General features: G+C 39.7%; 2 protein-coding genes across 2 annotated transcripts in view; one reads left to right on the forward strand and one right to left on the reverse strand.

The window, feature by feature from the left end:
• Nucleotides 1-1,750: 1,750 nt before the first annotated feature.
• Nucleotides 1,751-12,255, forward strand: ift27 (intraflagellar transport 27 homolog (Chlamydomonas)). Its single transcript, XM_042485667.2, has 7 exons — nt 1,751-1,938; nt 2,708-2,787; nt 8,562-8,621; nt 8,933-8,992; nt 9,223-9,340; nt 9,886-9,995; nt 10,073-12,255. The coding sequence occupies exons 1-7, from the start codon at nt 1,905-1,907 to the stop codon at nt 10,175-10,177; spliced, it is 567 nt and encodes a 188-aa protein (XP_042341601.2). The 5' UTR covers nt 1,751-1,904; the 3' UTR covers nt 10,178-12,255.
• A 6,409-nt stretch (nt 12,256-18,664) lies between these two features.
• The window catches only part of cacng2b (calcium voltage-gated channel auxiliary subunit gamma 2b), a 74,014-nt gene continuing 66,233 nt past the window's right edge, over nt 18,665-26,445 (reverse strand). Inside the window, exons 3-4 of the mRNA XM_042485675.2 lie at nt 25,167-25,307; nt 18,665-20,908 (exon numbers count right to left, since the gene is read on the reverse strand). Coding sequence (XP_042341609.1) covers nt 20,376-20,908; nt 25,167-25,307 — 674 coding nt within the window. The 3' untranslated portion in view covers nt 18,665-20,375. The remainder of the gene's footprint in view (nt 20,909-25,166; nt 25,308-26,445) is intronic.

Consider the following 26,445-nt stretch of genomic DNA (forward strand, 5'->3'; position numbering starts at 1 on the left):
TTTTTAAGAATACGTAGTTAAGGGACTGTCCTGTAGGAGAGGGGAGGGGGTGGTGCAAAAAGGAGGAGACATGTCAAAAATTTAGAAAAAGAAATAATAAAATGAAGACCTGGGGGTTTACTTATGTTTTTACTTTGGCTTATGGAGTCCTACAACTTTAAATGGCTGTATTTTGTGTTTATTTATTTATTTATTTATATATATATAATTTTTTTTTTTTTTTGGGGGGGGGGTTTACCTTAATCTGTTATAATGTATGGTTTAGTTTTGTGAAGCACTTTGTAACTTTGGTTTAGAAAAGCACTATACAAATAAAGTTTATTATCATTTTATTTATTTATTTATTTTTTATTTTGCAGCCAATTTTTGAGGAAAATATAACTAAGGGACTGTTTGTTATGAAGGGGAGGTGATGCAAAAGGGGGAGAAATGTCAAATAATTTTTTAAGCACTGGGGAGATACCTTAAAATAGTTGTATTTTGTATTATTTTATCAGTCTTTAAAGAGAATACAGCTAAGGGACTGTTTGTTATGTAGCAGAGGGTAGAGGGTGCTGCAAATACTTCATTAATCACTGGGGAGGTATTTATGTTTGTCATTTTGGTTTAGGGTAGGGTCATACAACTTTAAATTGTATTTTGTATTCACTGCAATATTGCAAAATTGGAAGGCTTGTTTTTGTTTTTGCCAAAGTTACACTATTTATGACAGCTAAAAACTGCAAAACAGAAATTATCTTTGGAGTTTCGATACTGTTAAATCATTATTTAATCGCTATTAATTGATCACGATTAATCATAATTTTGTAATCACATATTTTAAATTCTATTACTCTGCATTTCAAAACAGTTTTGAAGTCCATATTGACAAAGCAAAACAATTCTTACCTGATTGTCTTAAGTAGGAATCAAATGACAGCAAAAAAACCTGTATAGGACTAGCATAAGTGGGCATGTTTGTAAAGGAGAGACTTTTGCGTACCTGCAGAACCCATTTCCTTTTGGTTATCTTGAGGTCAGAGGTCAAGACTATGACCAATGAAATGCCCGTGTGTTTTTTTTCATCACCAAAATTTAACTTTAAAGCGTTATTCCACCACCTTACGGGGAAGCTAGCATGATACCACTGGACTCTTCAGGTCTTCTAGGTTCATATATCGATATTATCGCAGTATCTTTGAAACTCAGTCTGGTAGAGTCTCTTAAAAACAGGAAAGTTGGCTGGATGATAAATATAATTTGAAAAAAAATAACATATACATTAAGATACGTCTGAAACCGCTGGAGCAATATCATAATGATTTTAAAAAGAGTTACAATCACTGAAAAATTATAAATACTTGTCATAAAAAGTGATTTGTGATGCTGCTGAGAAAAAAGTCCGCTCTCTAGTGGTCACAGTGGGCTTTACTTTGAAATTATTAGTTATTTCATACCCTCATAATGACTTCCAGGTAGTTCTTACTCTCAGTCTACGTACCGCACTACCATACCAGACCCATACATCCATGTACCAGACCTACAAGCTTCACCAGTCTAACGGGTCGCGGCTACGGTTAGAGTTTCGATGTGCTGATCTTCCCAAAAATACCACAAATTGAACAGATCTTCTAAGAAAGCGTGCCTGACAGACTTTTCTTAGGGTCATAACATCCTGTTTCGTGCTCCTCTACTTCCTTATAAGCAGCCAATGACAGCAAAGCTACGAATTCTACGTACCCGCTAGCCGGACCAATGAAACGCCTCTGTGGCTGGTTGCTAAGAGACGCGTTGTGCCCATGTTGCCGAGGGTCGGGGAAAAAGATAGCAATTGGACAGAAAGCTAAAAACAGAATTAAAGCTTATTTAACATCATTAATGAAATAGGAGAGTTTACTTACAGCGCACGGAGGTTGTCTGCCGTCATGGTGAAGCTGAGGGCGAGGTGTCTGCTCGTCGGTAAGGTTTTGTAAGTTTAGTTTATCCTGAACGTTAACGGTACAAGGGCTAACGTTATGCTAACGTTAAACAGTGTGTTATTAAACCTGATAAATATTCGGTCCTCTGTCTAACACTTTGATAAACGATCAACATTGATATATATTTACGTATCGTGAGAGTCGCAACAATTTGCCGGTTGTCCTCTCTGCAGCACAGAGCCTCACATGCTGTGACAAGACTTGGATGATAAACAAATCACTGCCGGAAGTAGATAAGTAGATAAACAAACAAATAACCAAACAAAATAAAGGTGAATTATTAATTTAATTGCAACAACAACGTAAAATTATGTGTTCCACAAATTGCAAGATGCAAAAAGATTTTGAGGGAAAAATGTCAAGGGAAAAGGGCAAACTTTATTTTCGTTTACCATACATACAGGTATATATCATTATGTTACATAATAATTATTTTTTTTAGCCCTTGTTACAGGTCATTTGCTTGTTTTACTTCTTCTTTGTCTGCTTTTTTAAATTTTTGAAATAATTTTATAGAAGTTATTTTGTGCTGTAGTTTTTACTGATTTTCTGCCAATTTTGGGGTCATTTCTTCTTTCGTTTCATTCCAAATGGCTTAGGTTTCAAATGGTTAACAACCACTTATTCATTTAGCGAAGACAAATAAGGAATTTAATAATCTGTGTCCATTTATCAATCTCTCTCTCTCTCTCTCTCTCTCTCTCTCTCTCTCTCTGTGTGTGTGTGTGTGTGTGTGTGTGTGTGTGCAGGAGATGCTGCAGTGGGGAAAAGCGCCCTTTCCCATATGTTCCACAGTGACAGTACTCTCTTCCAGAAGAACTACAGCATGGTGAGAGCATTAATAGAGGAAATAAAATGTTGCTGGTTAAATCCCAGATGTAATTCTGTCACATGAACTTCAGCAAGGGCATGCAATTCCACGCGTACCACTGTTACACTCCTTGTAATAAAGATATATGTATTCACATCACACAGTCACAACAGTGGAATGAGGTTGTTAAACAACTGGTTGAGGGATTTAGGGATTGGGCTGCTCTCTGAGCCCGGGACTAGCCACAGGCTTATATTTTTACATTCAGGTGGGGTAACTTTTGAAATGAAGAAGCAACTCATGAAGACTGGCTCATTGCCAGCCCAGGATAGACAGCAGCATGCTGGGTACACACTGATCCAAGTGCCACAAAGTGCTGCAATATTTATCTAGTATTCAGTGAGGTGATAGGCACAATCTGCTGCTTTAGTTGGCCCACTTTTAACCAGTCTTTGTTTAGAGTCACTTGAAAACCATACCTGTAGAGTTCTCAGCCGGCTCTACCATATAGAGAATAGGACTCTGACATCAGCAGTATTGATGAGCACAATGCATTGTAGGACTTTGAGACACAGAAGCTATTGTAGAGACAGAGTATCATACCAGATGATGGAGGTAATGCACCAAAACATTACTTTCCAATAAAGCTCAAAGAAGAATATTAAGTACCAATAGTGATTACAGTTGACTGTGGGATGGTGAACCGTTTGCATTTCATTCATATAATGCGAGACAGGTCGATCAGCTTCACCTTCTGTTTTACAAAACAAAATATGGCCAGTATTCCCTCCGATATCACGGTGTACAGATATGAAATGATAAAGTACACTTCAAAGTAAAAGATAAAGTTTTCCTGCTTGAGCTTCACTGGCTTATGGACTTCTTCAGTGATTATTTTTGGGTGGATTTCAATACCAACTTTTAGATGCATACTGCCACTTACTGTACTCGATTTCTGCTTGCATTGTTTCCTATTCTCTATATATACACCCTGCAGTTTAGCAGTAATAAAGTACCTGTGGGGAAAGTTTATTATTGAAGTATTCTACTTTCAGTGAGCTCAGTTTGCCTGAGGTCACAGCATTACTTGACCCATGATACAATTATATATCAGTTGCAAATCATCGAGCCTCGTAAAGGGAACTGATAATCATGATCATATTACTTGAGTAGTTTCTTTAATGGAACTCCTTGCAAGCTTTTCAAGGACCTGCAGAGGTCTCTTAAGTCTACTACAGGAATCACCGAAGTGCAAAACAGCATAATGTACCAATTAATGCTGATGCAGAGAAGACCAATCTGCATTATTTATGCTAATCTGCACGAGGGAGGGAACTGTGTCATTAACCTGACTCTGTGATATATGGGGTCATGGCTGCTCACTGATTCCTTCTGTCAATTTTTCAGGGGCTAGTACAGCCTTAATGCACTGCACATGCAAGTGAATGCAGGTGCAGTGTATGCATTTATTTTTGAACATAAATAAACGCACTAGCGCAGCTCGCACACATTCATTTGTGAGTTCACGATTAAGCTGTGTAGCTGGTTAGGGTACAGAACCGGTTAGTGGGTAAATACTGGACAATAGCCAAGTGTGTGTGTTTGTGTGTGTTTGTTCAGCATTTGCTGTGTCAGCAGTATTGGGGGTTCTGAGGTGACAGGAATGTCGATAATTAATACAGCAGGATTCTGGAAAGACACCAGAACAGGTACTTTACAAGAGCACACGCTGTACAACAGTGTTGAGTTTCTCCATACTGCATCGGCTTTTACCTACTTGTTTGTGATGCTGTGTGTGTCCGTTCATGTTGGACTCACAGAGCATGAACAAAGTAGAAAGGCACTGCAATAATGCTGCATTTTTAATTTGTTCCAGCCTATGATTCTACTGCATAACATGAAAATATAAAGAAATTGAAAAGCATACAGAACACACAGATGAAAATATGTAAAAAAAACCTACTAAGATAAGAAGGGATGACACGTTGAAATAAGAGGAGAAACATGCAGGTCACAATGTGCACCTGTAGATCAAAGCCTCGTCCACCAGACACTACTTGATTAGCTGGATGCGCTGAAACAAATGCTCATGGGAAATTGCTGGTCACGCTCTCTACTGTTGCTATGCAACAGTTGGAATACCTATTTGAAGCCTGCCGCTTACTTGATATTAGCTGAAATATTTTTGACTTGTTGCTCATTTGGCGCCAAGTGCTTCATATAAGACAAACTCCACCTCCCAAAACTCTGAAGCTGTTCACTATACATTTTTGATTAGTTATAATGTATATTAAATGTTGTTATTTAGATCAGTTTCCATAATGGTAGTGGTAGAAGCAATGGAAAAAGTAACAAAGTGAATATCTTCGAGATTGCAGCCTTCTAAACCTTTGACAACCTTTAGAAAAGTCTTGACATCAACTGTTTAGATTCGCATTTGACGTGGATATTCAGTCTTTTGGCCACTTTTGTGAGTGATGTTTCCACAGCATTTGCTGTGGATCTTGATGGTTCCAAATGGATGAATCTTATTCCTTTTTCATGATTCCTAACCTTTCCTTATGCACCACAACTCCAGAGTCCAGAATTTCAATATATGCACAAGAAATATCAAAAACTAATGGGACAGATTGACATGAAATTCACTGTGCTCCTTAATGTTCCCAAGACGGTGAACCCTTTCTGTTTTTAACACTCCATCAGCTTTCATGTGGTGTCATTCCCAGGCTTGTATGTTAAGATATTCCATAGTTTGCCATCACATTTTTTTATTTGTATTCCATCATGCCCATTTGCAGCACAAAGTGTCGGGCGTCAGTTTGTTCACGTCTCCTGTTTCCACTGAAAAAGCTTGCGTTCATTAATCGTAATTGAAGTAAAATGTTCAATTAATCATGATATTGATTTAAGGTATGTGGTTTGGATCTTTGCTGGGAGGACATTTTAGTAACTGGACCTCTGTGAATTTTAGTTGAAAAGGTCTGCCAGTTGGTGATGCCTGTTCTACATTGTATTTGTCATGTTCAATGTCTGACAGAAAATGAATATTTAAACCAAAATGTACCTCATGATATCACCATATCTCACTTAGGAGTAAATGGGAACCTTTAAGCTTGACAGAAATAGTGATTTGATGTATACTGTGATATATATCGATATCGACTGATATGAAAACAATTATCGTGATAAGACTTTTTTCCATATCGCCCAGCCCTAGTGTGAACACAGCATATGTTTCACTTTAACTTTATCAGTTTGTGATCCATAACAAGGTTTATCTAACATGAGCAAATCATCATAAACTGCTTGATACTGTTTGGATACTATGATGTTGGTGAGCAGGTATGCTTAATCCATTTGAAGGCACAATATCATTTATCAATGATTAAAAAAAAAAATCTGAATATTCAACTTTGATTAACAAAGACAAGCTTTTACGGGTTTAATAAATGCTCGAAGAGGAACTCTAAGCAGTATTAAATGTATCATGCTGGATTTTGTCTTTAAGATTTCACTGCAGATGGAAACAGGGAACATTGTGTCCTTTCCATTGTGTTTAATGTGAAAAAGAAACCAGCTCTGTGGAGAGTTATTCCTTGTGCAGACGCCTATGCCAACCCTCATGTTCTTCAACTTTTGATTTTGAAGGGTAGCGGAGGCTGTCGGCCATTCTGCTCACGTCCTCCTTTGAAAATGTCAGACGGCCCGTTAGCAATATTCCGAGCTTATTTGTTACTAATAGGCCCTCATTGACATTCCAGCGAGAGGCTTCCTATGCATCACACCAGCTCATTAGACCGCTCCGGAGTGGGACTGCCGCATCGTCTGTGGGTGTGTGTACTGTTGGATCCTTGTTATGAACTGTTTCTGTGTATGAATCAGATAAATGTTGGTCTGAGGTGTGTGTGTGTGTGTTTTACAGAGGCAGTGAGTGTGAAAAGATTGTGTGTGTGTGTGTGTGCGTGCTTTAGTCTCGGGCATTTGACACGCTCAGTTAAGTGTGAGCTCAGGAGATCAGATCAATTTAGACTTTGGTGCTGATGTGAAGAAACCTCGGCTTGTTTCTTCAAGGTCACCACTGATCTCATACCGGCAGATACACTGTGGCGAAAGGCAGCCTGCAACCATCCAGTCCACTTAGGACGTCATTAGATCTCCAGGCTTGTGAAGAATGTGCATCTGAGACGAGACCAGATTTATCATATCCTCCGTACCCTCGACTTTTATACCTACCTCCTCTATTTCCCCTGTATTCATGTAAAAAATCTCAACTCCTTATGTCTACAACCTCTGCAGTAAAAATCAAACAGCTACACTTTTTTTTAAATGACCATTGGACGGACCCCAAAACCCATCTGCTACCTCAACTACACACGTAGGGAGAAACAGCAATTCTGGTCATTTTAGGAACAAATCCTTCTCGTATTTTTACTTCTCATTGCCCACGTCTCATTGCCCTTTTTAAACAGACGGGACTGTGGCAAAAATGAGATTGCACAAAGACATTTGCCTCATAATTCATTCACAACTTAATTTACATGCTACCAATAATTACCAATCAATCAAGTTATAGAAAACACTGCAGTGTTTGGTCAGAATCATAACTTTGTTGACATATTTGATGATGACACAAATTTAAATCCAAAGTTTGCCTTTTTTATTTTATTTTTTTAGTGTAGAACAGTTATTGCACAGCTGCCTCAGTGTGGATGATATTCGTCATTTGAGAATAAGAGTCTTAAAGTGGTCATAACCAATATTTGTTTTTACCAACAATGGGCCACATAACTACAAATCCAAAGAGAATTATCACCCAAATCAGCAGATCCCCTCAACTCCTCTGTTTTATCAGTCACAATTACAGAAGAGATCCACAGCCAAACTGTCAGCTTGTGGCAACTGTTAACCCTGTATAAATGTAAACTTCTGCTCATAGATTTTTATTAACAATTCAGACTCTAACTATGTCTTAATTGTTGCAACTGCTGGGCCCAAAGGGGGCTTGTTTCATTCTTATGAATATACTTTATTTAACATCAGCACGGTGAAGCTGCTTTCAAGGAAAGCCAAGCCGCTAATTAGTGATGCTCATGTTTAGACATGAACAATAAATCACATCAGACAGTTTGCTGGGCTGCTGTGGATGGTGTCGACTCTTGTGACAAGCAGATGTCTCTTCTCTTCTCTTCTCTTCTCTTCTCTTCTCTTCTCTTCTCTTCTCTTCTCTTCTCTTCTCTTCTCTTCTCTTCTCTTCTCTTCTCTTCTCTTCTCAGCAGCAGCTACAGTATGATTTGACTAACTGCAGATGTGAAGAAAAATGCAATCATTACAGTAAAGCTCTTCGTACAAAAACAAAAAAAAATAGCAAATGAGGTGCAGGTGTATTTTTTTGGTACTCCTCTGTTTCTATCTCTGTCTTAGTCATAATAGTAGGGCTGTATCACATGTTGTATACATTATTTATTTATTTATTTTGTTAAGAGAATGCCAAATATGTATGTTTTTGTTATTAAGTCCTGTTTTTTTTAACCTATTAATTATTATATTATATATACCTATTACCTCTTATATTATTATATTATTTAACTCCGATATGAATGTGTTGTGATATTAACAGCAGTTATTGTTTGATGTATACCAGCAAGTTGTGCCGAAAAGAATTTTTAAAAAAAGCAAATGGCAGATGTTGTTGTTTACTATAAATAATAAACTGCAGGCTTCATGAGTGTCTTTCAGCTTTACATTACATAAACAGCATCATAATTAACATCTTGGTCGTGTTTGTTTGGCAGACTACCGGAGTGGAGCTGCTGATGAAATGTGTCAACATCCCAGAGACCAATGACAGTGTGGTGAGTCCAACCATTGTCTCTTCTTCGCCCTGTATCCACCACGCTGCTTTATGGGCTGATTTATTAACAAAAGTCGCAAGATAACAGGAGGTGGGTGGTGAGAATTGGAACCCATCACTCAGTGTGGAACAAGTTTTCTCAGATATTGAATATTATTAGGTTCTGTATTCAGCGAGCAATGGGGTAGCATTATAAAAAAGAACATTAACGCCCTTGCCAATGAAAGGAGGAAGTTTAAAACCATGTAGTTTGACTAAATCTTCATGTATAACACCTCCTCCCTTCCCCTCTTTTCTCGCCTTTCCTCCCAGGAGCTCTACATCATAGACTCTGCGGGAAAGCAAACATTAGTGGAAGCCTGTGAGAAAATGGTGAGACTGCTTCTCTTGATTTTTTTTCCATTTGTGTGACAGAAGTGACATCCTTACATAAAGTACAAACACAGGGGAGCTACTGAAGTATATTTATTTTATCACAGAAGTAGAAATAAGTAAGCTGATGTGATACTGCTTCGTCACTTTCATTGTCTGTCGTCCTCTCCTCATAACCAATACAAACATTCCCACCCGATAACCACCCATCATCATTTCGTCTCCCACAGTGGGGTGAGCCGTCGTTGCTTTGCCTGGTTTTTGACCTGACCAGTAAGCAGTCTTTTGACAACTGCAGCCACTGGATGGAGCGGGTTCGTGCTCACTGCCAAGGTCTCCACATTCCAGGTAACAACCCCTAAAAGGTCAAAGAATTTATGGAACGCTGGCAGACTGTCAGAAATTGTTAAAGTGAGAGCTATTTTGTAATTTCCGTTGCGGTACTGGACTTTTAGGCCAAAACAAATATTAATGTTTAAAAGGGACAATGGACCTCTCTATCAAAAGTTGCAACCTTTGTGGCATTGTGTTCTGTGATCAAACTGCACATTTGAGAGTGACCTTTTATTGTGTCCATCCCACACACACCTGTGTAAAAAAAATTATTCTTATAGAACGGGTTGTGTGATATCCTACGAAAATCCCTGAGCTGCTACAAAGTCCCATCCTAAGGCCCCCTTTGCATATTTACCAAACAACAACTTGGTATGCAGCTCCAGTGTGTGATTTTATATAGCATGCCAGCATTGCAGAAGCAAAAGAAGCGTGACGTGTGTGACGTGTAACACCTCCAGTGTGACATACACACGCTTTATAAACAACAACAGTGGCGTAATGTAGCATAATGTGTCATTTACCAAATTCGTGTTTATTTCGGTGTGTGTGTGTCTCAGGTGTCCTGGTGGGCAACAAGTCAGACCTTTCTGCTAGAAGGGAGGTCCCGACATCCTTGGCCCAGGAATGGGCCCAAAGCCAGGGGTTGGAGTACCACGAGACATCAGCTGTGAGTATATTTCAATAATTTCATTAATTACAATTTATTTGTTTGAGTTTTTGGAAAACATCACTCAACTCTTACAGAAGGAGATGGAGAACTGCGATATGCCGCTCCTCAGTTTAGCCCGGGCCTTCCACTCTCTCTACCAAGAATGTCGTGAGACCATCCAGAACCTGAGTCCAGGCTAGATCCCTCAAAAGGCACACACACCTTGAATATTCACTTAAAGGAGAGTAGAAACATAAAATTTTATATTGATAATACATAAGATGATTCAAAGAAACCCTGTAATATTCTGTGACACCGCCAAGGACCAGCTTGTTCAGGGCGATATTTTGATGTGACTATGAATAAAGTTGTTTTTCTATGATAATCAGCAGTTAGCGGTATTGACTCTTATCTCTCTCTATACGTTTAGATAGTGAGGTATACTTTCAAAGTGACGATTGGGTCATTACCAAAGCTACAGCTCCAGTTCATTGTGGAGGAAAGAGAGTCTGCCTCTTCTCAGATGGCTGCTCCTGATTTTAGTTGGGAGCTCACCCTTATTTATTGCCTCCCCCCTCCTTTTATGTTTTCCTGTAATCTCAATGTGACTTTGTTCCTGGTCTCATCTTCTCTGGTCTGCCATCTTGCCTCATTTCTCTCCATCTCTCCTCTCCGCCTCACTTTCTCTTCCTTTATCAGTTTTTCCCTATTTTGTTGCTTTGCTTAAAAACTCGTCCTTCCTGCTTGTCGTCTCTTCTCTTTCCAATCCCATCGTCTTCCCCTTCTCCTTCTCTCTGTTTAACTCTCCCTCTCTCTTGTTGTGTTAACTCCCCAGCTGCAGCCCTCTCACATCATTTCAGTCGTGTCCCCGGTGCGGCGCTAACAACCAGTAATCACTGTTCTAATTAGCAGTCTCCCATTCAAACCAGGTCAAAGCCGCGTCCTTGTTCTCTCGCTGCCTCTCAGACCAGCTGCCACCATTCAAATGAGGGCGCACCGGTTCAAGCCAGACACAATGGTTTTTATCTCATTATGCGCTACATTGAGAGTGACTGCAGCATGTAATAATCATGAGACAGTCTCTGTCCTCTTTTAGGAATCGCAGTCACTGAATTTGATTTTTGATGGGTTTTTCTTTCTGGCTGTCCTTTGACATTTGTGAAGGAATGTAAGATGTCGTTGAAACCAAACACAAACATATATGGTCACTAGATAATAATGCATAAAGTGAATTAAAAAGCAACTTCTTTCCTGTAAAATGATTTGTTATGAGGTTCCTCACATATTCTGTATTTAACTGCTTGTAATTGTTGTTGCAGCATGTTTTCGTACTTCTTGAGTGGGTGATAATAATTACAGCAATTAGGATCTTTCTCCTCTTTCTTTCTGTCCTCATTGTTTTTGTGTCTAAAATGTGTGTGTGCGTGCATGCATGCGTGCTTGTGTGTATGTTTGGTAGGTCTGCTTGTTTTCTTTGTTTTTATGCCTCCGCACTGGAGCCAGTATGTTTTTCAGGTTGTCTCTCTGTAGGGTCCCATTCTCCTGGATATGATATCTTAAGAACACCTCGAGAGGATTTTCTTAGAATTTGGTACAAACATAGACTTGAACTTAAAAATAAATGTATTAGAATTTGGTGATCACAGGTCAAAGGTAAAGGTTGATGTGGCCTCACCTGTCTCATTTTTGTAAAGGTAATATCTCAATAGCACCTTAAGGGAATGTTTTTTTTTTTGGCACAAATGATCATTTGGACTGATTAGATTTTGGTTGCTAAAGGTCAAGGTCATTGTGACCTCATCTGTCTCATTCTTTTGGGGGTAATATCTCAGGAAAATTTAGAGGGACTTTGATCAACTTTGGCACAAATATCAACTTTGAGTCAAGCATGAACTGATTAGAATTCAGTGGCCAGAGGTTAAGCTGCCTTTTTCTGTCTCGTTCTTGTGAACGTGATATCTCAAGAACATCTTGAAGATAAGAAGATAAGAACTTTTTTTTTTTTTTTTAAGTTGGTACAAACCGAGAAAGACGTAAAGACCAAGAAGACACCTCATCTGTCTCATATTTGTAAGCGCGATATCTCAAGAAGGCCTTCGGGGAATTCCTTTAAATTTTGCACAAACATTCACTCAGAAACAAATTTATTAGATTTTGGTGATCGAAGGTCAAAGCTCATAAAACATGTTTTGTTGTGCTGATTGTGTTGATCTGCTGTGCTGCCGAGTAGACGAATGTTAAGCATCAGTGTTATTAAAGACATGAATATAACCTGCAAGTGCAATTTGTCGGTGTGTAGTGGCATATAACCATTAGACGGCAATTCGAGTTTTCTTGGGGCACAAAATCAAAATAATTGCAGTACTGTCTGTCACAATAGCATGGAGATTACACATCTTTTACCTTTATTAGTACCCACCAATGTGTATTTTAAGTGTGTAATATGCGTGGCTTTGCCAACTGCTGTACTCTCCTGGAGCTTTGACGTTAAAGAAAGCCATTTTTGTACACACACTCATAAAGGAAGCTCCTGAGCATCCTGGAAAATCACTCTAAGCACTTCAGCAGTATCCTACAGCCTGTCTTCTATTCATTTTAAATGGATGCTATCATGTCTTGGGATTATCACTTAATAACATCTCAGGATAGAGCGTGGGCTGTTGCTTATTGCTTTGGGAGAGACTTCATTTCCACAGATATTGAAACGGTCGGTCAGCAATCAAAGAAATGTCGAGAGAAGCCTGTCTTGGTGGCTTTACACACTTCCAGTGTCATATAGCTGTCATTAAACAAAGTGATTTCACTCTGAATTGGCATTCAAAGCAAGTTTGCTCCCTTGGCGCAGACCTGTAACACAGCAGGAACAACTGCTGTTCAGCTTTTAGCCACAAGAGAGGGCAAAAGTGGTCACTGCCACTCCCTATCAAAGCTGAGAGGTCTGCACTAGAGGTCAACTTTGTGATGTTTCTGACAGTGGGATGGTTAGGATGGTCTGGTGGTCAGTAGTACTAATTCAGATGTCTGTCAGGATCACTGATGCAGACCACAGCCTCCTCTTTCCCCACAGTTTGGTTGAAACCATATTGGAGATGGTTTTGTGTTACATCTGATTATGTAGAACTAAAGATGATATCTTATGATATAATTAATGCAAGGTGTTTTTGCAGTATTCAACAGACCACTAATGAATATTTTAAACCTGTTCATGCCTTACATATTAATACTTACATGTGCCATTACGTTGGTGCTTTTATCTCAAGTATACCATAAGTGCATTTTATCATTCATGGCCCCGGTGGGTACAGGGCGTCCATACTGCTGCCGTGCTCTTTTCGAGGGATTTAAATAGGGAATGTCAAAAAGGTGGCACATTCTTGTACATGTAATATCCATATGAAGATACTTGATTTAAAAGAGCACTCGGTTGGTAGCATGGTTTAAAAATCCCCAAATCTGGATTTTTAAACAACAATTTCAAACTTAATATTTTCATCATATTGATCTGCACCAAATCAGGGACACCAACAGAAAATACAAAACACAGACAGATGACTTCTCACTGAAACAGGGAAAACTCACAGACTAAATACACCTGGAAAGGAGCGTGTAAATGAGGAACAGGTGAAGCCAATCAAGGACAGGGCAGAAAATCACCAAAGTGGGAAAACACACAAAGGCAGGAAGTAAAACCAGACATGACACATGAGGATGAATCTGAAAAATAAACAGGAAACAGACTGGAGGAATAACATGAAATGAGGGTAAAGAAACATAAAAAGAAAACCGAACTCCGAAAACAAAGTCCTAAAGATGACTGACTACAAGTGAAAAAAACAACAGGATCATGACACATGACATGTGCAGTGCATTTTGGGAATGTTGCACCTAACATCTGTGAGTCAGGCCAGCACCCACTGCAGAGCCTTAAAACTTACATGATCATTTATGTGGCACTGACAGGTCAGATCTCATGAGTGTAGAAATTCAGGCAATTGTCATAAACTGGTTCGATACATTTAGAAAATGTTTTAAGTAAATGTTACGGCTTTGTTTTGCTCCCATTTCCCCTAAAAGATCTATGACTTTTTTCATGCACTCAATAGATATACTTCTCATAAACTGTGGTTATTTCTGGCAGTTTATGCAGATATTCTTTAGTTGTACAAACCAGTTGTTGCATCAGCTGGTCAGGTGGCTGCTCTTAGACCATCGGGCAGAAGTAGACTCTGTATGTGGAGGTCCTGAATTGGTGTGGCTACATGTAATCTGCTGTTGTGAGGCCAGATGATTGTACTGTCAAATTCATGGAAACAACACTGGAGCACTGTTTACTCACATCAGCGCATTGGTCATAATTTCAGCCTTTCAAAATACATGGAATATGTACAAATCTAGATGTATTATGTTTCATAGGAAAACATACAGTTTGTAAGAACAGCCAGGTAAAAATCATGCTGTTTAATCAGCATCTTGATATGCTTCACCTGTCTGGTAGGTGAATAATCTCAGAAAACGAGAAGTGCTCGCTAACACATATTCTGACAAGTTTACGACCAAAATTTGAGAGAAAGATATCTTTTGAGTGCATAAAAAGTCTTAGATCTTTAAACCTGTGCAAAATGGGAGCAAAAACAAAAGTGTTGCATTTCAATTGCTTCATCTCTTTTACATTATATGAACTTGTACATTGTGTTTGGTGGTCAGTCAGTGAATATCGACATCTGTGCATCTCTAAATCTCATGTCCGTGCAAGGTCTGTTTCGGGACTTTTAGTCCAGCTTTATTTCACTGCAGTGCTCCTCACCCAAACAAACACAGAGTTTTGTATTCATGACACGGCCTGAGCACAGGGCAAAGAGTTCCAGCTCATATCTTACACCTACACTCGCTCTTTTTTTCTTCCTCACACACTTTTCCTGCAGATCAGCTCTTTAGCTGTCTGGTGACTTTCTCTCTTTTTTCGTCTTCTTCTTTTTCTGCATGCCTTTTCCCATGTTTCTTTGCAGTTTATATCAGTCATGCCCCATAGCGATGAGACCAAATTATACCATTAAACCGTAATTGTAAATTATGCTAACTCATATTAATGTAGTAATTTGATTGAATTGACCTCAACCTTGGTCTCTCTCCCTCTGTACTCTCTCGCTCGCTGTAAAAGTGTGTGTGTGTGTGTGTGTGTGTGTGTGTGTGTGTGTGTGTGTCTAAGCATGGCTTGTTCCATAGCCCCTAACTGTCCATGACCTAAAAAGCTTGCTAATTGCAGGTGAGGGAGGACACAGCAGCTGTTCCCCCAGATCTGCTACCCTCCTGTCTGAACTGCAGCGTGACAAAAATCAGCCACTATGCCTCCAAGCTCACCTGCATAAAAACACAAATGTTTTATTACATGTCGGCCATTTCAGAAACGCGAGGCCCTTTCTTGCAAAAGAATGTCCAGTAGCATCCTAAAAGATAATCTGCATTCATAATTTAAAGGATAATAGGCAGGCAGTTTGTTTCAGAATTGACTTTTTAAAATAACTATAATATTTGTGCTCTATATCTGTTTTGTGCCATAAAGAAATCAAACAGATTTACTGTGAAATTTCACTGACGTTGTAAATTAATAGTACAGGCCGACAGTGGCTGCCAGTACCAGAAGTTGCAGCAATTCAAAAGTAACTTTGCAAATAATATAATGTAAAACATGTGCAAAACAGCAGCTCCCAACAACTTTTTATTTATTTTTTATTTTTACCCCTTAAAGTAATTATTCTACATTTTGGGAAAAATGCTTACTGGCTTTCTGGTGAATGGATAGACCACTCTTATGGTTCTTATTATTACATTTTGTACTTGTAAATGTCTTCCTGTCATACTCCAATTCCAATTTCATTCTTCAATCAATTTTTCAATGTACATATTGTAGTTGCTTCATTTTAAAGACTGCTTTAATTTAATGATGTAAGCAGTATCACGGGGCAACATCACATGCTCAGATTGGCCCCGACAGGTGTTATGTGTTGGTACCAGTGACTAAATGAATCACTTAGCACATTTTTTAAAGGTATAATTGTATTTATGAATTTACATTTAATGATGTAAAAGTCTTTAGATCCCATATGTATTTCAATATACAGTCATACTGATGTTGGAAAAGGGATAGTCTGTCTGCAAATAAGAAAATCAGCTGAATTTACCCTTCACTATATTCATGCTGCCAACAGTCACTGTTGTGCAAGAATCATGTTACATACACTTTGGCGAGGTCGCCGAGTTCAAACACAGAAAATCATCATGTACCTCCACACCAGAGGGGGGCAGTGTGGTGCTGCTCGACTCAGGCTGTTCCACTCCCTTTTCTCTTTCCTCCCTCCCTTCTCTTCCCTCGCTCGCCTCTTTTCAGTGATCACAGCAGTACTGCAGAGAGACATGCCAGCCACTTTGATCATCGCACCAGGGGAGGAGAGAGAGAGAGAGACAGTGAGGGAGGGAAGGAGGGATAAAGAAAGAGAGAGAGAGAAAGAAGAGAGCACGTAGAGACGGGGTTTCATGCAGCAGGACATCGAGGCTGATGTTGAATTTGACATTTATTCTGCAGCTGATGGAACGTCAGATCAGCCAGCTAATGGAGAGCTAACAGGGAGATAGAGAGTGAATGAACGAATGACAGCAAAAAGGTAGAGAGATCAGGTCGAGTGAACAAGGATGTGAATGAGAGAGTAAATCACTGAAAGTGATGGAATGAACACGGAAGAGTATATGAGTGGGTGAAAGAATAATTTGCAAAAAAGGACAGAGTGTTCATTGTATACTTTACCCATGGGTCAAAAACCGTGTGTAACAGTATTAATAAATCATTGTATACTTTACCCATGGGTTAAAAACTGTGTGTAACAGTATGAATAAATCCCACCAACATGTTGCGGTACACACTGTTTGCACCCGGAGGAAGTCCTGCCTTTGCTGCAATGTGCTGCTGCATTTTCTACCAATGTTAACCCAACAGGATCAAGCAAGTGAAATGTGTAGTATGACATAGTAAAGTTGAGCCAGGTAATGCTATAGATACTAGAGATACTATTCATAATGTGTGCATGTAGTGTATAATGACGTTGCATGCAATGGCCAGACAGCTCTCATTCCCAGTGCATCGAATACCGATGCTTTGTCACACTTCACGCCATGTAATATCAAGGCCAAAGGAAGCCTTTGGCGTCTTTATGAGACACATTGGGCTTTTAACTCCAGTTTAAACCCATCTATGTCAAAACTTGATGCCAAGAGCAACTGATGTAATTTAAGGAGTGTTGCTTGGGAGGGAGGTAAGGTGGATGGGTCAAACAAAACAGCACTTCCATTCAGAAGATCACACCTCATGTACTGTGTGAAACCAAAAGTCAAAGCTGTTTAAACTTAACATTACAAAATGTAAGTACAGCCGTCATGCACTGACGAGGGATGTGACATGGCATCAGCATCTGACAACCTGAAGATGAGAAATGAGGGTTTCTATGGCAATATTCCATTAAAACTTGCATAGCAAAGTTTGAAGATACATTATTAAGCTGTCAATGTGCTACATCTCACTAGTTAATAGCCTGCAAAAATGAATGATAGAACTGCACTTTTCCCTCCTTAGCAAAAGGACAAATTTAGGTCAGAATAATGGTGAAGCACACAAATCATTTAATAATGCTTACACCACCTTGGTTGTTTCTGTAGGGAAACGTGGTCTCATCCCTGCTGGTCATATTTTGACGCTTGGGTAAATGCTTCTAACTGAATTTAGATTAAGGCAACAACACTTCTTGGTTGGGGTTAGGAAAAGATCGGGGTTGACTTTAAGTTTCACATGTGAAACAAACACTGGTCTTGTGAGTCAAAGTCCTGTTCTTGTTAGACACATCTACCTAATCTCCTCAAGCGGACTTTCTCGCTCTACTATATCTATGTCCGTTGCTCTGACGGAGTAATAATGATGCAAACTGGTTTACATTGGAGTTGGTTGAAAGCCCAATGCACCCTTTAGCATCTCATACATGATCTTAAGGGTGCATTGTGCGTTCGTATCTGAGTCCATGGACAAGACGTGGTTTTTTGATCCCCTGGGAGTGGGACTAAATTGCAGTGGGCATGTCAACAATTGCAATCTAGCAGGTAGCTTGCTCGTTAAAAGTAAAAGTGTGTAAGTAATCAAACTAGTTGGACGGATCCCATAAACTCCAACAATGATCTTCTCTTCCACAGACGTTTACCACACCTGGAAAAAAACAAAGCATCCTGGAAACCACTGCATTTTCTTTTACAATTTGTCAGCAAACCACAACTGAGCTTTCTGGCAAACATTAATCACATTTACGTAAAATATACAGTTGTCAGCTATCAAACCTTTGTTGTGTTGCTGGTTGTTCTTGTCGCCTGTAATTCGGTTCCCATAGAAGAGGAAGGGGCAATCTTTGTTTGGTTTCATGTATTGCACCATGTTCAGTAAATCCTTACCATTAGACCTTTTCAAGATGTGTTTTTTAGTCTGTCAAAGGGTTAAATGAATCACAGTACCCAGATATCACCTTGTTGCTGTCTCCATCTTACCTTCTCATTTTTTTAAATGTCTCTTCTGCTCATATTTGCTATCTGTTTCTTGTTTGTTTTACGTCTTTATGTAGACTGATCCTTCTCTGCTCTAACTGGACTCTGTGACCAAACATGATACGACAAACACTCGTTCTGTTCCCTACGGGGGGGTTCAATTTTTATTCGTCATCAGGACTTGATGCATCCAAGTTCAGAATCATTCAGTTTTGGCACCTTGAAAGACATTACGCTTTTTTTTTAAATTCTCATTTACAACAACACAACGCAAAACCAAAGAACAAGAAAAAATGAGACAAAGAAAGAGACTAAGGCTGTGTGAGAGTTCAAAAGAACCAAGAAAATAAAATCAAATGAAAAGGCAAGATAAGATTTTCATCTGTTAAAAAAAGCCTTGATACGTTCTCCAAAGTTTGTTCTTTTTGTTTCAAGCGTAATGAAGCCCCCGCCCCAAATTACCCACTCAAAAAAATTAAGAAAAGAAAAACTGAGATAGACACAGTACTGTAACATTAATTTCTACTTTGTCACCCCCACTGCCCTTACATGATATCATTGTTCAGTTGTTCAAAACATAGGTTCCTTAAAAGCAGATTGGATGATTTTGATTAGCATGCATGTAAATTCTTAATTTTTTGGAGTCACTTAGCTTCACCTCGCTGGTAGCCTCGTTCTCACACGCACTACTTTGTGTCTTTGGCAGTAGTGACGTCTCATTGTCCACAGTCAAGTTTGCCGAGAGATCCTCCATTACCCAGAGTTCTCTCTTCACTCCGCCCCTTTATGGAGCAAAAAAAGTGAGGTCAACTTTTCACCTCTGGTTGACCCTGAACAAAGATGGCTGCCAGGGTTTCGGCGGAAGGCCAAAAGATTTTTTTTTGTCGTTGTAAAAGAATGTGATAATGTATCTAATACTAACCAATATCAGTTTATCAAGTAGGCTGAAGCCTTTGCCCGTCAAATAAGCCAGTCTCGAAGAATCCTCAGTCTTGGTTTAGTTTCCAGACGACTTGATTTAGTTTCACTTGTAAGTTACTTCTTTTTTTTTTTTTTTATCTTGTTGATATTTTTGCACCAGGGAAGTCTAGTCATGATTTATTAACATATATATTCATATATTTATATATAATCAATACATATATTAACTTATGTGTTTTTTTTTCCATTTTTTTTTCATGTTTTTTGCGGCCTGAATTGCTCCCTGCTAAAATCCCACACCGCAATGGTTCACAGTATTAATGCGAATAAAGAATGAAATCAAGAAGATACAGCAACTAAAGAAAGGAGTGGGGTTTACGGGAGGTTAGGGTGTGTGTGTTGGGGGGCTTGTGGGATGGTAGTGCGAGGGCGGGATCATAGGCGGGGCCGAGGGGGTCAACTACGCCCCCTTTTCATCAGACTGAGGAAGAGTAAAAAATATAAAGTTCACCTTTTAACGGGCAGTCTGGCCCGGCCCACCACTCCACGGTTCCACAGCCCCAAGACAGACAACCACCGGCCACCCCCCCCCGACTCCTCTTTACCCATCCTCCCCCTCAAATCTTTACAAACATGTTCAAAACTCGTTAAACAATGGTAGATGGGAAAATCATGCATGTTTCTTTTTTTATGCATTTTTTTTCGCTGTTTCCTTTTTTTAAAACAGAAACTCAGTGATCATCTGAGGTGCTGTGGAGCGCTCAGAAATTCTGCCGCTTACCCCTCACCCCATCTATCCATTTAAGCCCTTCCTCTTTCCGCCTCCTTACACCGTTATCTGTCTTTTGCCGCCTCCCCCCAAATTCCCTCTGTTTTTTTTAAGTGTCTGAGGTCCCTCTATCAGTTTCATACAGGTGTGGTGCGTCGGTTGGCGGTGTTGCTGTGGCCGCCTGAGTCTTTCAGGTCCTTCTGGATGCAGTTGTGGACCTGAAGGAAGTTGTGGTCCCTCTCCGTGGAGTTATAGGTGGCTGTCGGGGTGCCCGTTTGGCCCTTGGGCAGCGTGTACATGGACAGCTCGGTGGAGGGCAGCGTCCCGAAGGCCTTCAGGCCAACCGGTGATGCCTCGCGGGAGTGCGAGGGATCCGTGGAGCGGGATGAAGAGCGTGAGCGGCGTCGATAACGGTAGCGGTAGCTGGGGATGCGCGTGATGGCTGCACCTTGGAGGTAGTCGGCGGCTCGTGCCCCCACACGCAACTCCCGATGGCGGTCGATGAACATGTGCACGGCCAGCACTCCCACCATTTCGGCCATGATGAAGGAAAGGGCGCCGAAGTAGAAGGACCAGCCGTAGGAGTAGCTGTTCTTCTTGGAGTCACTCTTGGAAGGGTCCCCAGCGTTGGCTGATATGTACACAATGATTCCTATGATGTTGCTCAGGCCTGGGACAGGGACACGGGGAGAGAGATTAGATCAAAACTAAAATACAGCCAAACTGTTACTCAAGTAGGCCCACACACTAAACAACTAATGTCATCACAGTTATTATCTTTGTCAGCTGAAAAAATACAGAAACCAAAGATCCAGGATGGACTCCTTTGCTCTGACATTAACATTCTTGTCTTGTTCTCTACAGAAAATTCCCAGTTAAAAAGGTAATATTCTTGAACTTGACATTTTGACATGAAAGTAAACAAAAGTATAATTGACTCACTTATCAATAATGAAATGCTAGTTTTCATCAGTTTTTATTGTTGTCTACCAAATAACCAAGACGAAAAAAGATTATGACTCATAAAAACTGAAATTTTCTTCAAATAGTTAGTAACTTATTACATCTGTGAGTCAACAGCAGGAATGTGAATAAAATCTGTTGTAGTTTACAGACCAAATTTATTAAACTCTCTCTTATACCTAAATGACAGCCCGACCTCATTCTGAAGTTGTCCAGTATCACTGCTTTTGCAGTGCTTTCAGCATAAAGCCCACATTTCCATCTGCATGATATGCAATTGGATGGCGTCCGCTGAGAACGTGACCAGACAGAACTGTTCACGTTATTTTTCCCTTATTTTTGAAAAAGATAATATACCTGATAAGCTGTTTACATGTCTCATGAAAATGAATATGACTATAACACTCCTGTGTACACGCATACTCCAATTTACATGCCCTAACATGTTGTTTATCAAGCAAAAATAAGAAGTAGAACAGCTGAAGCCATCACTGTTATCAGTCATTTTGCTTATTTGCATCAAAATAGTATTTTATACAGTATATATATATATATATATATATATATATATAGTTTTCTACCAGTTACAGAAAAAGTTGACGCTGCAATATTGGCACATATCGAAAAGACCTGTTGATATCTAAGTCTTTCATTATATTTAAAAGCTGGTGTGTTTTCTTTCTGACCAGAAATTTGGGATTTTCTTTTGCATGCATCTCTACCACACAGCTGTGAAAACCCAAGTCTGGCTGTATTCAAATAATGCTCCGAAAACCTGAATAATACCAGCATATCCCACATATCTTAACTGATAAAATGCTACATTTGGAATATTTAAATGGAATATCTGACCCGCATCAAATTCAGAATATTCTGAATAATCAGGGCATATTGGTGTGCATGTAACTACTGTACACATTATGCAGACTTTTTTAATTTCTATGCAAAGTCACGGCATTTCCTCCACTATGTTGCCACCCGACAACAAGCGTATATATGGTTTGTAGGAAACTGCTTGCATAGTCGACCTATGTGATTGTTTTTTTCTGAAAGAACAGGCTGTTCCAAAAGCAGGGATTTCAGCTGAGGCTATTGACAGCCATCCTTTCGGTTTTCACCACAGCTCTTTCTTCCACTCTTATATGCAACCTGGGGCAGATTCGTCCTTACATTTACTTCTTTTATCATATTTGAATATGTTTCTCTGCTGTTCACTCTTCCAAGCCTTTCCCACCTCCAACGATGTTCAAATTCACAGTCAGTCTCGTCTGTGTCACCACTTCTCTCCGTCTCTCTTTCCCTTCACACCTCCCCCTATTTTGATCGTCTGTCATTCTTGTCATATACTGTCACTCTGGCTGTGTGTAGCCCGGAATAAACACATGGACGGACAGACAGACAAAAGGACAAATATGCAGATAAACAGTGAAACCAGTACAAAGAGATGGAAAAGCAGACTGAGGTGTGAGGACTTTGAGAGGGCCTGATTGAGATGGATCAGAGCACAAGAGTATCAGGGACACCTTATTTTTAGAGTGTAATCCCAGTGGCCTCCTCTTAGCCTAGCAACAGGGCGAGAGAGACAGACACAGACAGCGAGAATGAGAGAGAAACAGAGAGAACTGCATCTCTCACTTCTGACTTGGAGGGGAAATAGTTATGTAGCGCAGCACAGTAGGCCATGGCCTAGAACCAGAGTACAAACACACACATGCATGCACACACAAAAAACACAAAAACGCTGTGGCAAAAATGACAACCTGCGCTATGTTTGTCCCTAGCTTCATCCTGAGGCGATTGTTACATGTTACACACACGTCAAACACTACGCAACACATCACCTGGTGGTCAGAGAGCGACAATGTGGCCTATGTTATCTCCAAAATGGGACATTTTCATTTCCTGCCGCTCCACAACACAGATGTATGGCTATTTCAAATGTGCCGATACTGTGCTGGTACCAGTGTTTTCCTCATCTCTACCTCCTCATCCTCAGTGGCTCTTTCATTTTCTTTATACAGTGGTGATTAACAAACTCCAGATATTTTTCTTCATAAAGGAGGGGTAAACCATTGAGTCTCCAATTAGTCAAATGGAAAAGAAAATGCCTGTTTTTGTTTGTCCTCAACAGAAGCTTATTTATTCTTATATTCTGACATTAAAGCTGCTCTGATGCTCTGATTAATAGTTATATGTAACAATGGGTCATGACTGCACGGAAAGTGAAAGATTTTGCTCATGAAGGCAACTGTCACAGTATGTAAGCACCTTTCAGCTCATTGCTTTCATGGCCCCCAACTATACTGTTTTTGGCTTACTCTCACTACCCTCATACATGTATGTTGTTTTTGGCTATGGTGGAATACCCTTTTTTTGGGGGGGGGCCATGTGGCCCAACTCTGAGCAGCTGATACACTGATATGACAAATTATGTAAACTAAGTATAGTTTCTGGGACTGGCTAACAAGTGAAGAATCTCGCTTACCACCTCTATTGAGTTGCACAGTACTGATTGCACAGGATGTACAGATAAATATAATGACACCACCTATGATATTCACAAAACGTTTTCTGGTGTGAAGCTGTTCCTAATACCCTTAGTAGCTTTTCAAACTATCTAGGCTGCCGGTCAAATAGTCAAAAAATATGTCCCATGTCTATTCCTTTTCCTTGACCACCATAGACAACTCATTTTTACACCCAGCACGTTACATACCAGTGTTTGGTCAGTGGCCCTACTGATTAAAATACTCTCTGTACCCCTCCCTTGTCGGTTTGGAAAGCTCAGAGAAGGCGTGTGAAGTTATGCTCAGTACATGCAATAAAAGCATATGGTTAGGTTTAGAAAAAAAACATCATGGTCCACTTGTTTCTAAAGTAATGGTATATAACATATTAGTATAGCATTCTACACATTCTACACCACAAAAGTTGTTATTAAAGTGACAAGATTGACTTTTGGTTTCACACTGGACACAAACAGCTGGCTCCCACATTATAGTCCAGAGTCTGTTTGATATAAATAGAGAGAGATAGAGTTGGTTATTGCTATTGAACTTTTAGGGTTTTGTGCATTAATAGCATTGTATTATTCAGTTTCGGTAATTTGTAATGGCCATATATATATAAACCATATAAATATATTTTTATTCTACATTCATTTGAATTTGTTTGAAATTTACAATACCAAAAGCTAAAACATTGAACAGGCAGCTGAACATGTTTGGCCCATCTTTATTTTTTTTCCCTTTTTTTGAAATCTGGCCCAATTGAACTTGCAATTAAATAGCCCTGCTTTAAGACAAGGTTAACAACGAGCTGCTAAATGCTCCACTACATTAACAAGCTAAAGAGCCAGATATTTCCCTCAGGAGTTGGTGAAGACAAAACAACATAAAGAAAGTGAGAGCAGGGGACTTACATTCATCAGGTAGCCAGAAACATGACACCAGTTAGATACGTATCACCCCCTGACTGCATGATGAATGAATACTATAAGCTTTAGTAACACGTTAGCCCTATTAACTTTATATGGTGATAGGCAATATGTCAGTGTTACAGCTTGTTGTGTTGCCCTCAAATGACCCAAAAATCAATGATTGCAGGTTTAAAGATAACATCTTTGTATTGTCGTCTGTCCAATTTTGTATCTGTTTCCATCTATTCATTTGACAGTAGCCAAAAAGAAATATGCTGATTGCAAGAGAAAATCGATTTTCTGAAGGTGCCTTCCATCATTTCTTCTAAAGTACTTCCAACAGGCTATACGTCTACCCTTCATCCTTCCTGCTCATCCTTTCTCTCACCCACACGGATCTTTATTCTACCTTTTCATTTTTCTATTTCACTCTTTCTAAATTCTTCACCCTTCTCCCTGAACCCTCCTCACTTTTAGACCTCCGCACTTTCACCTTGAAACCTTCTGCTCATTCTACCATCCCTCCCACCTCTCCTTCCCTTCGTACCTGCAGAGACGAAGAGGATGCCGGCACTGAGGATGATGTTGTGGCGTGACTTGTAGAACTCGCTGGCGGCGATGCACAGCCCCCCCATGAAGAGAAGGATCACACTCAGGATGGGGAAGATACTGGAGGCTCGAACAGCACCTGGACAGACATATCAAGATTGTAATTCTCATAACTGCCACAACTTGACACATGTTATAGATATACTTATAATTGCCAGTAGCACAAATTACCCACCAATAGATGGCTCACAGGCATGCAAAACCTTTAAATCATTAGAAATAAATCCCTCTCAGGTATGTTGGAGGTTAGACGAAAATGCAATGCCTTGAAAAACATCTAGAAAAGGGTCATCAGTAATGCAGTCAGTTGGAAAAAACAAGCAATGCTTAACAGCGACAACAACCCTTACAGAGTGTGTATTTTATTATACTGCACCTTGACTACTTCCTCTACATTATTATGATATATTTATTTGCAAAATGCCTTTTTCCTGACTCTTCTCTCCCTTCTCTATCTGCATCAAAGATCTCTCCTCCATTGTGTGGCGTGTCCGTCTCCTTCTGTCAGGCCCCTCTCCATCGCTCTATCACTCCATCTCTCTAACTCTCCGTCTGTCTCCGTCCTCTTTCCCTCCCCTATCAGTCCGTCCATCAGCTGTCTGCCTGTTTGCCCTCTGCGTGGCTGATTTGCTGATTGGCCTCAGGGTTGTCATGGTGCTGCCGTGGTCACGGAGCTTGATCTGGTTTCTGAGGCGACCAATGCCACATTCCTGAACTTTTGGTGGCTTGCATGCTGATACAGTTTCCTGCATAATTCTTGTCAGAGATATTATATTCCTCCCTTTTCTGCTTGTATCTATCCATCTCAGTATTTGCAAAAGCACCAACTTATAAGACAAAATAAATCTTGATGTTTTTCATTAATATCGCATACATTTGCATAGTGTTTTCATTCACTAAAACTTGACATTTACCGTGTTTGGAGACCCTTTCCATGTTTGATATTGACAAATGTCTATTGAATTTTTCAATTTGGTTAATCTGAATTAAACCTGATGGTACCAGACTTGAAAAATGTCAGAAAGACTCTTACATCTGACAAACGTTAAATTTTAAATGAAATGAAAATTTGGATGATGATATATATTTTAAATGTCTAACAACGCTAGAACTAAAGTTTTGTTTTGCCTAAGCTGGAATTTGGTCTCCATTTGTTGGCATGAGACGCTTGGAAGACGCTGGACTTTGGTCACTTGACAGTTTAATTCCAGCAAAAT

The sequence above is a fragment of the Plectropomus leopardus genome, chromosome 3 (genome assembly GCF_026936395.1).
Source record: "Plectropomus leopardus strain MGB_pleo_1.0 chromosome 3, ASM2693639v1, whole genome shotgun sequence".
Classification (NCBI taxonomy): Eukaryota; Metazoa; Chordata; class Actinopteri; order Perciformes; family Serranidae; genus Plectropomus; species Plectropomus leopardus.